The sequence below is a fragment of the Lactuca saligna genome, chromosome 1 (genome assembly GCF_052625555.1).
Source record: "Lactuca saligna cultivar CGN05327 chromosome 1, ASM5262555v1, whole genome shotgun sequence".
Taxonomy (NCBI): Eukaryota; Viridiplantae; Streptophyta; class Magnoliopsida; order Asterales; family Asteraceae; genus Lactuca; species Lactuca saligna.
Window position 1 is genome coordinate 23,282,471 of NC_136417.1, and position 15,121 is coordinate 23,297,591.

At 33.5% G+C, this 15,121-nt stretch overlaps 2 protein-coding genes across 2 annotated transcripts; one reads left to right on the forward strand and one right to left on the reverse strand.

Annotated features, from left to right (window-relative positions):
- Positions 1–7,787: 7,787 nt before the first annotated feature.
- LOC145028696 (mitochondrial pyruvate carrier 1) lies at positions 7,788–10,012 on the reverse strand. Its single transcript, XM_078977459.1, has 5 exons — positions 9,879–10,012; positions 8,707–8,826; positions 8,519–8,573; positions 8,295–8,430; positions 7,788–8,062 (listed from the first exon to the last, which is right to left on the reverse strand). Exons 2-5 carry the CDS (start codon positions 8,797–8,799, stop codon positions 8,023–8,025), a joined length of 324 nt encoding a protein of 107 aa, XP_078833585.1. The 5' UTR covers positions 8,800–8,826; positions 9,879–10,012; the 3' UTR covers positions 7,788–8,022.
- Positions 10,013–12,370: 2,358 nt separating this feature from the next.
- On the forward strand, positions 12,371–15,101 carry LOC145028692 (Zn-dependent exopeptidases superfamily protein). The gene is made up of 10 exons (XM_078977455.1): positions 12,371–12,570; positions 12,775–12,910; positions 12,979–13,057; positions 13,138–13,410; positions 13,491–13,592; positions 13,662–13,817; positions 13,907–14,080; positions 14,168–14,242; positions 14,352–14,492; positions 14,668–15,101. Exons 1-10 carry the CDS (start codon positions 12,492–12,494, stop codon positions 14,887–14,889), a joined length of 1,437 nt encoding a protein of 478 aa, XP_078833581.1. The 5' UTR covers positions 12,371–12,491; the 3' UTR covers positions 14,890–15,101.
- Positions 15,102–15,121: the final 20 nt, after the last annotated feature.

Below are 15,121 nucleotides of genomic sequence, written 5' to 3' on the forward strand. Positions count from 1 at the left end.
GAAGTATGCCTTAGGAGCATAGATCTGCAATATGGAGCTTTGGGTGGCTTTAAACATCTGAATGGAGAAAGGACTAAAGGGACTCGACGAATTTGAATGGCCAACTCAACGAGTCCGATGAAGATTAGCCTTTGAAGATTTTGCATGAACTCGTCAAGTCAGCAAGACGGCTCGATGAGTTGTTCGGAAACTCGACGAGTCAACTGGGGGTTTCACGACTTCTCGAGTTCTGCAAGGACTCGAAGAGTCAATGGGCTACACTCGACGAGTTGGGTCAGCATGGACTATTGACCTTGGCCGTTGACTTTGACTTTAACCAAGGATTGACCAGTTTAACTTCTGGGGGTATTTTAGTAAATTGGAAATTTATGAAAGGGGTCTTATGGAAAATATAGGTGGTAGAGTTTGTGGATGTGATTCGAGATTTTGAGCATATCACTTTAGTTCGACATTTGCGAGGTGAGTTTTCCTCACTATTAAATCGGGTCATTGTTAGGCCTTAGGCCTTTATGTTGGATTAGTATCTAAGTACATAGCTATATTTGGTATGTACTATACCTGATTGTAGCATGGTTCTTTTGGGTTGCCTTCACCAAAGCAACTGGATTGGAAGATTAAAGGAGAAAGAGGTTATTATGGTTTATTAATATATTATAAGAATAATATATTAAAAGAGAAATCATATTAGTTAATTAATATTGGTCAAGAATTAATAAAGAAATTCATTTTGTGATCAGAAGATATTAATTGAACTAAGGGGACTGGAATTGCAGTTATAAGATAATTATGTTTTGGGTTGTGGATGATCTGGATAAAGGGTTGGACGAGATTAAGGTGGAAGCCCACCTTGAAATCATCCAATGCCTTATTCCAGAAGGTTCCATTAGATTGCTTAAGGCCTAAGCTATCCAATTAGGGTTTTGACTGAAACCCTAGCAGCACACCAATATAAGGACCCCTAGGGCATCCAAAATCGGCTACCACTTGAACCCTAGAGTCCTCAGAGCCGATTTTGAGCCTCCATCATCTCTCTCCAAGATTATCCTTTTTGGATTGGTGTTTGTGATCAATTAGAGGTATTACATTTGTGATACTAGGCTCTTAAAGCTTGAAGATTCTTGCAAAAATCAAAAGGTAATCATCTGAACTTCTTTAGTTATAGATTTCTATTTTTGATATGCTAGAATTAGGTTTTTTAAGCTTTGGATAATCTGCATGTACAATAGAGAAACCTATATCCAAAGCTTTAGGGTTTGCACGTGCACCATAGGATTGTTGTATTGCTCAAAACCCATCACTTTATGGATTTAGGCTACTTTTCGGCTTCGGGTGTTTTTAGGTTTGGGCCATAATTCATTGGGTCAATTAAGGGGAAGGGTAAAATGGTGTTTTACCCTAGGAGTCGGGGTTAGTAAATTAAAGTCCCGATTATGGTTTATGACCTAATTACTGGTTAAGGTTGTAATTTGATGGGTTAGCCTGGGGGTTCTCCATTTTAGTAGCCCGAGCATCTATTTATTTAACAGCGGATTAATTTGAGTTTGTTCACTATAATATAGAACACTAGGGATTATATGTGTTTGTAGTCTTTGTGACTACTGTTGTATGTATGTATGCATGTTGTTGGTTTTTTATATGTATATGGGGTGAAATAGATCCGTACGTTTGAAAAATACCGATTGAGTTGAAATAGACCCACAGGTGAAATAGACCCGGTACAGCCTTGTGCTGACAGTCTGGCATATGAGTTGAAATAGACTCGGGGTGAAATAGACCCGGTACAACCTTGATCTGATGTATATGTATGATATATGTTATTTTAGGGATCTCATTAAGCTTTGTGCTTACGGTTTTTTAATTTGTGTTTCAAGTACTTCCTGTTCAAATGGGAAGAGCTTGGGATTATCACATCGCACACACCTCCGCCTTATTTGACTCTGATGTATTTTGGATGATTGTTGAGATACTTTGATCTCCTTTTTGGATTTTTATAAACATTTTGGTTGATGGTTTTATTATTACAAAAATGAAATGTTTGGTTGTAAATTTTGGGACGTTACAACAGACCATTCAATGATAGAAATTCATCAATAATCATCAGGTTTTTCACAACCACATTGTTCTGGTAATAAAACATGCAAAAACTAGTTGTTCATTGATTTTTTTCATAATTTCTTATCTAAATCAATTGGTTTTTTCATCAATTTTGATTGGATTTGGTGTTATTTGTATTATTCTTGTTTAATTCTTCATGTTTTTCCATTATTAACGAACTTCAATTTTATGCATGCATATTGTTTGATAAAATGCTCCAAAGTGTTTTTTCATATTTTTTATCTTAATATTATGGTTTGTCATTGATTTTGATATGATTTGGTTTAATTTGCATTTGTTGTGTTCACTTCTTTTATTTTTCCACTGTTATTGAACAAGTGTTTGATGAAATGCCTCATAGAATGTTACTATAATCTTTATATGTTATTCAGATGTGAATGTATTTTTTTCTTTATATGGTATAATTACATGTGAATATTACAAAATATTTTTTGATAACATGGTATAAACACATATGAATATAATATGATATTTTTAACATGGTGTAATCACATGTGAATATTACATGATTATTCTCTTTGTATGGTATATGAATGTGTGAAGTTGTATTCACATATGGATATAACATTGTACATTGAGTTTATTTGGTATATTCACATATAAATATCATATTATATGTTTTGTTTATATGTTATATTCATATATAAGGGTGTATTCACATATGAATACCATATAAATTTTGTATCCACATGTCAATATTATATTATACATTGTGTTTATTTGGTATTTTCACATATGAATCTTATATTATATGTTTTGTTTATATGTTATATTCATATATGAAGTTATATTTACATATGAATACCATATAAAAGTTATATTCACAGATGAATATATCATGTAATATTCACATGTGAAAATATAATGTAATATTCACAAATAAATATACCATGTAACATTCACATATTAATATACATGTAATATTAGCATGTGAATATTTTATGGTATATTTCTATATAAATATACCATGTAATAATTCACATGTGAATAAATCACTATTATTATCATTGTGAAATAACAATATACGTCTATTAAGATTTTTATGTGTATTTACATGTTAATCAGGGGGATGGTTATACTTCAAAAAATTAATAACATTTCATCAATGGTTGGTTTATATCCCAAGGGTTAACATTTCATCACCTGTGATAACCGGTCAAGTTTGTTATGGTGAACACAAACAAGTTAAATGATATATTACGTACAAAAAAGGGAAAGTGACCAAATATGAACAAAATCAATAGTTAGTTACCCTTCGAGTCATTTTATCTTTTTTATGTTAATGATGTGAATTTTTCAATTTACTTGAATCTTTGTAAGCAAAGTTCTTTTGGTGATGTGATATATGTGTAAGGAATATTTCTTTAGTAAAATGGAGAAATATATTGACATCTAAAGAGGAAGCGGGACTTGGGGCTTTGGACTTGGGAGTTGGAAGATTTCTTCTGTATAATAGGGTGTTACTTTTACAATGGCATTACATGTTCATAAATGAACCAAGTGTCTTGTGGATGAAAGTTGCTAAGGCAATACATGGAGATAGAGGAGCTTTTTACTCAATTTCAAAATTAAGTTCAAGGTAAATCAAGTCCAAGTAAAGATTTAATTGTCTCATTAATCATGCAATTACAAAACCTTAAATAAATCCAAAGAAACAACCAAAGAAAAAACAACAGTTTAAATACATAAAATAGCTTTCCAAAAGCATCATAAGCATCATCATAGGTATTATAGGCAATAACTAAGCACTATTATCCTCACTTCGTGTATTATTTTAGATTATTTGCCATGTAATATTAATTAGGGAAAATAACTCAAGTATAGGTAGGAGCCAAGAGGGTAACAAACTGCTGATTTCTGTTCATATTTGGTAATTTATTTTTTGTACGCAATATACCATATAACTTGTTGTTTGTGTTCACCATAACATTTTTGACCGGCTATCACATATGAATAAAATCAACAGTTGGTTATCATCCTAAGTCATTTTTCCATTGAAAATACAACGAGTTATATATATATATATATATATATATATATATATATATATATATATATATATATATATATATATATATATATATAGAGAGAGAGAGAGAGAGAGAGAAACAATTAATAATTTATCCTCATGAACACAAATATATTATGTTTTTTTGGCCAAAATCCATAAAATGAAATGTAGTTTGATTTTCTTTGATTTAATCATTGAAAAAAAAATCCAGCTTTTATGCTGGATTTTTTAATAAAATACGGTATGAGAGAAAGGAGGAAAGTTTTTCCCACGCTCCTTTTTCTCATGTCAATCATGCTTCTATGCTGGCCTTTTATTTAATTATATAAGGGTCAAATTCATGGCAATGGTCGGGGCATTTCAACAACAAACTCCTCCGGCGTAATTTCCAATCAAATTTGATGTTTTAAGTTACAAATTTCAAGCATTTTTTTGTTAGTATATGATCTGAAGAAGTGGGGATTTATTTAATGTCTTGATTGCTTGCTTCAGTCTTCAAGATTGTATTTGGGCAAAAAAATTTAAGGCTTGGTGATGCAAACAAGGTGTTTCTTTTTCTGCCCGCCAAGTGTTTGATAAAATGCCTAAATGAGCTTTTCAAGTGTTGCAGCCAATTTTCGACTCAAGCAGATGTAGAGTTTCTATTCGGTGTGGGTTCCATTGTGCACACTCCAACCTTTTGTTGGAGTGTCGCCTTTTCATTTGGGTTAGTGCTTCTATTTTTGGGTCTCACCTTGAGACTTAAATAAACTTTATTTGTTTGTTTACGGCGTCCTCTCATTCCTTTGAGATTGGGGCTTGGTCGTGTCCTTTTCTGGGGTTTCACTGTTGCCCAAATGGTATTGTTGGAAGTAAAGGGATCTCCCGTATGATATCTCATCTTAAGAGCTTGCACCTCCATATAGATGAACGCATAGTTGTGTTACAAGAGGCTGTTACTCCTGACCATGGATTGTTTATGTTTGTGGTAGCAACTTTAAAGGAGTTTGGTCAATGGATATGTGGGAATTGCATGAAGATTCATGCCTTGAGTGGCTTGATTAAGTTTATTGACGGGTTTGATGACATGAGTAAGCATATTGTTGGCATTCCAAAGTCGCTACCCAATGAACCGGAAGCCGACCTCAATGATGGGTTGGTGATGGATGCTCAACTACTTGATCATGTTTTTAAACTACATATCACCACCGTCGAAAGCATCCTTCATAATTGCCGTATGGCTTTCTCCCATGCTTTGAAAGCAATCCTTTCCAAGGTGGTTGTTCATCTTGGATCCGTTGAAGTGTGTGTTGCTTTGTTAATTCTTCCTAGGTGTACTCTTCAGGTGTTCAAGCCCAAGAATAGGCAAGAAAGTAGGTTTGGCAACAAGAAGTCTTTGCAACATCATAATAACTTGAGTGCTTTAGCTACTTGAGGGACTGAAGATGGTATCGCTAAGCTAGTTAAAAACTTAGTTGAAAATGCAAGACTGGAGCAACAAGACAAAAAAGAAGAGTACATTCAGGAGAAAAGAACACCAGGTAACACCAATGTCATATAATGTCTTCGTAAGGTTGTCGATGGACATTTTACAACAGCAGTGAAAGTTTTATGTTCTTCGGGGGTTACTCCATTTGGGGTGATACCACGAAGGCATTGGAGGATAAGCATCCATAAAAGCCACCGCCTTCCATGCCCAACACCATATTTTCAAAACCTCCCCTTGTAGTGGATGATGACAATGTCCTTGGGGGAATTAAATCCTTCCTAAAATGTACCTCGTGTGGGAGGGGCAGGTTGAGAGCTCAACACATTTTAGATGCCCTTTGTGGAGAAGGTTAGGCTATAGCCAAATACCTCCTATGTGTTGTTACATCTGTGGTTAATCTATGGCTAGGGGGAAGATGCCTATCGAGTTTGGCAGAATTTGTTGCCTTTGCTTCTCTCACGCCGCTCTTAAAATTTGACAAGGGAATACAACCTATTATAGTAGGTACTATATAGAGATGTTTGGTTTCTAGGTTGGCTATGAAAGGTGTTTGTAAAGAAATGGCCAAGTATCTTAATGATTTTCAGTTCAGAGTCGAGGTGTTGGGTGGCGCTGAAACCGTATTACATAGCGCCAATAGGTTGTTAAGTGAGTGCCACGACGACGAATCTCTCTCCATGCTTACCATGGACTTCTCTAATGCCTTTAACCTGGTTGACAGATCCGCATTACTTCATGAGGTCAGATTGAGGTTCCCCTCTATATCCTTGTGGGTCGAATTCCTGTATGGCAAAACAGTAAGGTTGTATCTAGGCAACACATATATTCGGTCCACTACTGGGGTTTAGCAAGGAGACCCCTTGGGACCATTTCTCTTTGCCCTTGTATTGCACCCGCTCTTGCATAATATTAGAGACAATTACAAGCTCCTTCTCCAAGAATGGTACCTTGATGATGGCACACTTATCGGATATTCGGAGGAGGTGGCCAAAACATTGGACATCATTACGGTGATTGGCCCAAAATTAGGCTTTCAGCTGAATATCAAGAAAATCGAGCTCTTTTGGCCCTCATGTGATGGTAGGAAGTTACGTGAGGGGCTATTCCCGGCTGGCATCGAGAGGTCGCCTTTGGGGGTGAAACTTCTTGGGGGAGCTGTTAGTAGAGATGCTAGTTTTATTTGTAGCTTAGCCATAAAGAGAGCCAAAACTATTGTGAATTTGATGCACCTTCTTCCACAATTGTAAAGAACTTCTGGGGTTCAAATACAGTCACAATATAGTTAATGATGTTTTGTTTGACGTACTTAAGTGTGTCGGAGTTTTCGCTAAGAAAGAGGCACATGTTAATTTCTTGACTGACTCAACAGAAGGAAGGTCAACCCTCAGACCGGCTGACATTTTGATTTTTGGATAGGTCGGAGGGAAACACGCATGTGTGGACCTTACAGGGGTATCCCCTCTCGTAGGCTTAAGGGCTAGGGGTTTCACAACAGAACAGGCTGCTTTAAATGCAGCTACAGGCAAAGTCATTAAACATGAGAAATCATGCATGGAAAATTAACACATGTTCATACCATTTGCATTTGATACGTTTGGTTTCCTCGCATCGGATGCGGTAAAGCTGCTTAATAGAGTACAACGGATCATGCATAATAATGTTATATCCCTAGATCTTCGTATGTAGTCTTTAAAAAAATTAGTTTTATCATATAAAAAAGCTTAGCGATGCAGCTTGTTGCTCGTTTGACATCTGACTCATTGTACGATGATAATTAAATGAACAATGAACGTTCTATCCTAGCTTTCAAAAAAAAAGTTTAATATGAGTTTTTTTTTTCAAAAAAATGAGAGGTTATTATTCACCTAATGAATTGCAAAAAACAATCCAAAAAATATACTTTTAGTTAAACTTGTTTTTTTCTTAATTCAAAGTTCTAATGGTTAATTCATAAAAAACGTTTTTCTGGTGGCTAAACTAAACAAACTCTAAACTACGATTTCAATAGAATCCAATTTTCTTATAACATCTTATTTTAATTTTCATCATGGTTAAACATTGTCTTTTTAGAAATCTACCACTTAGAGTAAATACTATCGATCAGTGTTGCAATTCAGTGGATTTTCCATAACCGTAGCTTTAATAATTTGCCAAAATACAACCCTTCTTTTAGGAGGGTTTCAAAAACGATAATAAATCAAGAAAATATTGCTTTTTATTCAATCAAACACCCAAGAACAACATAAAGGTCTAAAACAAAAGGCAGTAACAACAATGGTCAAGAACAAGAACAAGGATTCAGATGTCAAGAAAGCTTCGTTTTGATTTAAACAATTACATGAAAGCTTCAAAGAAACAAGCTATATGTATTAAATCCAAAATTATCACACAAAGATAAAGTCCAAAGGATGAAGATAAGAACCGAGTCTCAAGATGATGCAACCTCGTCTTCCTTCTTTTGCAAATACCTTCAAAATTCAACACATAACAAGAAATAAAAGTTGTAAGCAAAAGTTTCACACGAAAAAGGTGTGCCCTGATTTTCTCATATATATATATATATATATATATATATATATATATATATATATATATATATATATATATATATATATATATATATATATATATATATATATATATATATATATATATATTTATTTAACAAAAAAAAAAAGTGTTGCATGGAAAGTATCATACCCTTGACTCTTTGCCCAACGTGAAAATTGATACAATTGAACCGATTCATTTGAGGCATGACATGCTAGAAGTAGATAGTTACGAGGCTGCACCATCCATGCAAACCTCATAAATAATGCAGAGTACACACACATTGCTGCACCAAAAAAATAAGTTGAGGGTGAAATTACCATCTTAACCTTCATAACCACATCTAATTAAATTTAAATGAAAAACCAACCAACCTGCAGTCATGTTGCCAGATATCATCTCTGGAGGTTTCTGCATGTCCACCAACCCCTGCAACATTACCAATCACAATATTCTTTTTATAAAATTATAGTAATATATCAACTTAAAGACAAGACAAATAGCTTTTGTATGACACTGACTGTGACTGTGACTTTGACTGATGTCAGGTAAAAAAGCATACCGCAGCAACAAAACCCCAGTTGGCTACAGGACCCCAGAAATGAGTAGTTTTGGGCCCAACAGGACTGTTTAAAAATGCTCGAAATGCAGCCATATGGTATCTTGTTGGTTAAAAAAATATCTGCAATGGTTGATTTAAAATAAATTATAACAAGTGTAACCCCATGTGATAAAACCAGATATGAGAAACGAACATTAATAACACCATGAAAAGGGAACTTATATCTCATAGGAGATGTAAAAAAGAGACCCAAAAAGCAGAGGATGCATAAAAGGGTATAATGGTCAAAAACAAAACATATGTGCAAACACAATTGTACTTTCTGAATTCATGCTATGATTGCTATCACCGTGACTAAAAATGCAAACATAATTGTTAAAATAGAAAATGGTATCATGTTGGACTCTTGATATACAATTCTTACTATGAGTCACACTATAGTCTACAGGGATGAATCTTCTACATATGTGATCACATATAACTAGTTCAAGTCTTCAAGAAAGAAAATGATGCAGGTATTAGTTTCAAGGTATTAGTTCAATCAGTGCATCTAGATTCCTTTGATCCTTTTTTAAATCTTAACATCTTCAATTGTGAAAAATCATTCTTAATACAATTTCACGGAGAACTTACAATTCATGGCAAGTTTAATTACAGTTTAAGCTTAATAAGACACCTATCCCTATAGCAAAAAAAGGCACATGCAAACTCAACAGTTCTGAGAACAAACATTTGTTAGATTAAAACAGACAACAGCCTCACAATCAGTCAATCTTACAGCATATTATCAGCAGCAACCTTAGAAAACACAAAACCTTACCATTCATATAATCAAGACCAACGATCTAGCCATTACCCACAAAAAAATTGTGTCAAAATAAAAGCACATAGCTAGGACATCTTACTCATCTACACATATTTTCACAGTAACACAACATAAGCCGAATAAAACAACAACTACAACTTAAATCCAACTCAAAAATTTAATATCGATGCATCGTATAGAACAGTATGTGAATGTATCGATAGAAGTAAAATAGCAATAAAGTTAATTATAGCTTGCCCTAATTTCCACAGCAATTGAAAATCGGATAAACAGAATGAAAAAGGAAGATGAATAAAAGCACATGGAGTATTCGATATAGAATGAACGGAGAATCGTAAACCCTTACCGTCGCCGTCGACTAGTGGCAGAATAACTCAACACCCTTTGGGCTTTGGTCGGGGGAGGAGGACTACCAACTCTGGAATATGATTGGGTGGAGCATTTACAACTTTTCTTCAACGGTTCCACCTTTATATGTATGTATACATAAAACCCCCATAAATATTATTTTCTACAAGACTAGTACCTGGGCATTTGGTCAAATACGGGTGGTACCTATAATTTACTCTTGTATTTTATAAAATTAATTTACGCTAGAAAATAACTATTTGCATAATAAATTTTGTTACGTTCGTAAATGTTTTAAAGTATTTTTTTTTAAATCTATTTAGAAAAAAAATTATTTACATAATAAACTTTGATGATTTTTTCTCTATATAAAAACATATTGTAAATGTTTTAAAGTTTTTTGATGTGTTTGTATTCATTTAAAACTATATTTTGTTTTGGTATTATAGTTTTTTTTTTTTTTTTATGTTTATGAATAGATTTAAAATACTAAAACTAATGGTTATGTGTTATTTTAATATATTTGGATTGATCTACAACTTATTTTTATGTGTATTTTTAATGTTTTAACTTGTAAACATTAGACTAATGATTTATATATGTATGTATATGTAATAAAATAGAAAAATAGATGAAAAATATAGAAATCGGTTGACCCAAAGGTCGAACCGGTTAAACCGGTGCCTGGTCACCATAAAGGTCCAACTAAAAAACCGATTTTTTAAAACATTGGTTATGACTTATGATATACAATATAAAGTGTACTTTGTCGCTATTATCTATTAAAAGTATATTGCTATTATAATTGAAAGTTAAAATATATAACCTTATAATCAAGATTTCGTGATGTTGAATGCCATTGCAAAGACTTGAACTTCAACGATTATCTTCTTGCATGCGAAAAGGAGGTTTTGCGGAGCAAAGTCGTAGCTACCTTGCATGAAGGTAGGTCCTACGACATACCTATGTTTTTTAATAATAATACAAGGTATATATGAAAAAAAAATGGGGAACTACCTTATTATTTTTAACCGGCCTACGTTATAATAGCCCAACAAGTCAATCCACTTAAAACTCATTTATAAGGCAATAGTTTAATCCATTTAAAACTAAAAGAAAAAATAATGAAAAAAGGCTCACCAAATGTCACCCAAAGATCGCGATCACTGATCGACATCAAAACACCACATGAATTATCGTTTTATCATGTTGTTGCCGCCCTAATTGATCAATCCCACCATATACCATTTGGCCATGCCACCGACCACTATCATATATTGAAAAAATATTATAGAAGCTAGAAAAGTATCAATAACGATATAACAATAAATATATTTTAAGATATAAGATTTTAAATATTATAGAAGCTAGAAAAGTATCATTAACGATATAACAATAAATATATTTTAAGATATAAGATTTTGTAGGTTTCGATTGTAAGAACTTTATTGTAATGTAACTATTGAACTTATGTTTAAATATTGTAAGGTGTATGATCCGACTTGCCATCACTAGTATTTTTTACTCTTTTATTTTTTTTAGTTTCATTTTCATAAGGAACCACGTGTTATTTGGTTCCGGATTCAACAGAAATACTCCGGGTGTGTTTAGGATTACTTTTTTAAGTTAGAAGTCATTTTGTAAAAAGAACTTTTTCTAGAAGAAAGTATTTAAAATATGTTTGGATTGACTTTTAAGATTTTTAAGAGATAAAAGCCAAAAGTCGCAAAAAGATGGGATTTTATAATTTTTTAAAATGCTTCTTTTTAGTCATGACTAAAAGTTAATTTAAAATGACTTTTCTATTTTGCCACATATCTTTTGGATTTTATTTAACTTTTTAAAAAAATTAAAAGTCCAAAAATTATTTTAAAAGCAAAACCAAACACCCCTTTCAAAACCCTTACCTTTAGCTCTCGGTATGTCACAAGAGAAATACTTCAAAACCCTTATTTTCACGTTTCACCTCTCGGTAAATGTCTTTGGTGACTAGCAACTTTGTTAACCGGCTAAGGAGCATTTAATGAGGTGTTACTAAACTTTTAATGACAAATAAGTAATAAAACAAATGTTGGGAACTAGGTGTTAAATTATGGAACTTTTATAGTTTTATAGCAAAAACTCTTTTAATAATGGGTGCTGCTAATAAGACATCCCTTAGACACCTTTTATAAAACGTCAACCTATAATCAACTACTTGTAATCAGTTTTTTCGGAAAACAATGTAATTTCAACCGATAAAAGTATTTCAAAAATTAAATAAAGTTGTCTAAATAGTAAAATAAAATATCTTTTTAACCAACCCCTTTAATAATATATATATATATATATATATATATATATATATATATATATATATATATATATATATATATATATATATATATATATATATATATATATATATATATATATATATATATATATATATACAACACCCTTGTTTTATACTTTTATTTACATTTTACGGCCTAAGATCAAAACCAAAATTTATCGGTCGAGTGAAAGAAACGTAGAAAACTGAGGTCCGAGTGTTTTGTCAGTTCTGCAAATTGCAAAGATTCCAATTCACCCAGACCGAGGCTCCCAGGAAGACCCTGCGATCAAATCAATGGCAAAGGCAGAAAGCTCAGTCGTCAACGATCTCATCGACTTCTTAAACGCTTCTCCGACAGCCTTCCACGCCGTCGGTAACTTCCTCTCTCTATTTCTTGTTTCATAAACGAGAAAAAAAAAGGGAAAAGAAAAGATAACCAATTGTAACCCCCAATAAAACCCGTATTTATCGATGATTTTCTCTATTTCGAAGTCAATCGTTATCGCTTGAGATGTAGTGAAACTAATTCGATCTTTTATATTGAGAACCGGTGTGTGTTTGTTGTGTTGATCTGTAGACGAAGCGAAGAGGCGACTGAAAGTTGCGGGATATGAGCAAATTTTTGAAAAAGGGGATTGGAATTTACAACCTGGAAAGAAGTATTTCTTCACAAGGAATTACTCCACTATTGTTGCGTTTGCCATTGGAAAGAAGTATGTGTTGATTTTTTTTCATATATGCTGACACTGTGATGGTTATTAATGTTCATCTTGTTGTTTAGATACATTGCTGGAAATGGGTTCCACATAGTTGGTGCTCATACTGACAGTCCTTGTCTTAAATTGAAGCCTGTTTCAAAGGTAACCTTTCTTTGATTTTTACAAAAGTTATGGATCTTCTATGGGGATTGAACTGATATTATCTGATATATCTTAATTAGGTATCAAAAGGTGGTTATTTGGAAATTGGTGTTCAGACTTATGGAGGTGGCTTATGGCATACATGGTTTGATCGTGACTTAACTATTGCTGGAAGAATGATTATCAAAGAAGGAAAAGGCGATTCTGCATCTTACTCACACAAACTTGTCAGAATTGAAGAGCCTATAATGCGAATTCCAACCCTAGCAATTCACTTGGATCGAGGTGTTAATGATGGATTTAAAGTGAATGCACAAACTCATCTTGCTCCTGTGTTAGCAACTGCAGTTAAGGTAATAATATCTTACTACTCTATTTAAATATAACATTAAAATTTCACCTTTCTACCACTAAATCTTGGAGCTTTTGTCAGGCTGAGCTCAATAAAACAGCTGCTGAAAATGGTCCTGATGGGAAGCCTAATGAAAGTCTAAACAGTTCCGGTATCCAGAAGCATCATTCTCTTCTTCTTCAGGTATTTATTTATTTAAATTTGTATCAATCTTTATATATATGTAGTGATTGTTGGTTTTTGTTTTGGTAGATTCTTGCAGATAAGGCAGGGTGTAAACCTGATGAGATTTGTGATTTTGAGTTGCAAGCATGTGACACTCAACCAAGTATAGTTGCTGGTGCAATGAAGGAGTTTGTATTCTCTGGAAGGCTTGACAATCTCTGTATGTCTTTCTGCTCTTTGAAGGTAAGACTAATAGGAGATGTTTCTTTCTGACTTAATCTGGACAGAATGGCTTAAAGGGTTTCTAATTCGGGTATTGGATTGATTTTCAGGCGTTAATAGATGCCACAGTGTCAGAAAAAAGCATTGAAGATGAATCTGGTGTAAGAATGGTGGCATTATTTGATCATGAAGAGGTTGGATCCAGCTCAGCACAAGGAGCTGGATCTCCAGTCATGTTTGATGCTCTCTCTCGCATCACAACCTTCTTTTCCTCAGATTCACAGGTTTCTTTTTAACTTAGTCTGGAAAGAATGACTGAAAGTTTTGTTAGGTTGATTTTTGATACATTGTTTGCATTAAATTTTGTGCAGTTGCTAGAAAAGGCGATTCAGAAAAGTTTCCTGGTTTCTGCAGACATGGCGCATGCCTTGCATCCAAATTATATGGTTAGTGTTTCATTGACTATTTAGTGGAAATTACAAAAGTCGTCCCTGTGGTATGGTGGAAATTACGGATATGGTCCCTAAGAAAATTTTGATTTATGTGGGTGTTCAGGACAAGCATGAAGAGAATCATCAACCTAAGTTGCATGGAGGGCTTGTGATTAAACACAATGCAAACCAACGATATGCAACTAATGCTGTTACTGCATTTATATTCCGGGAAATAGCAGCCAACAAAAACCTTCCTGTTCAGGTTGGTAATTTTTTATGCATTTGTGCTGTTATTATAATTATTGTTATAGTTGAGTGGCTAAATCAATAAAATGGTGAGAGTACAACTGTACAAGTGCTTGTTATGTATTTTGGGCTTTAATTTTGTATTGATAGTGAGCTAATGAAGTAAAGTTGTATGTGTGAATGTAATGCAGGATTTTGTTGTTAGAAATGACATGCCATGCGGGTCAACCATTGGACCCATTTTAGCAAGTGGGACTGGGATTCGTACAGTTGACATTGGGGCCCCACAATTGTCGATGCACAGTATAAGAGAGATGTGTGCAGTTGATGACGTCAACCATTCTTATCACCATTTGAAGGCTTTCTTTGAAGACTTCACTGCTCTTGATGCCAAGATTGCTGTTGACATTTAGGTCCATTTAATAACTGGTTTATGGTTTTAAAAAAAATAAAAAAATAAAAAACCTTGAAGTCTACTTTTTTCAATTCCTGATCTTATGTTACATGCATAAACGGTAGTTTGGTTTTGCACTAGTGTAACATTTGGTTTTAAAGTTGCATAGATTGTTAATGATGAAAACCTTGCTTCAAAGTAGTTATGTTAAGTCATTATTTTTGTAGTTTACTTGACAAAGCCAACCAAAT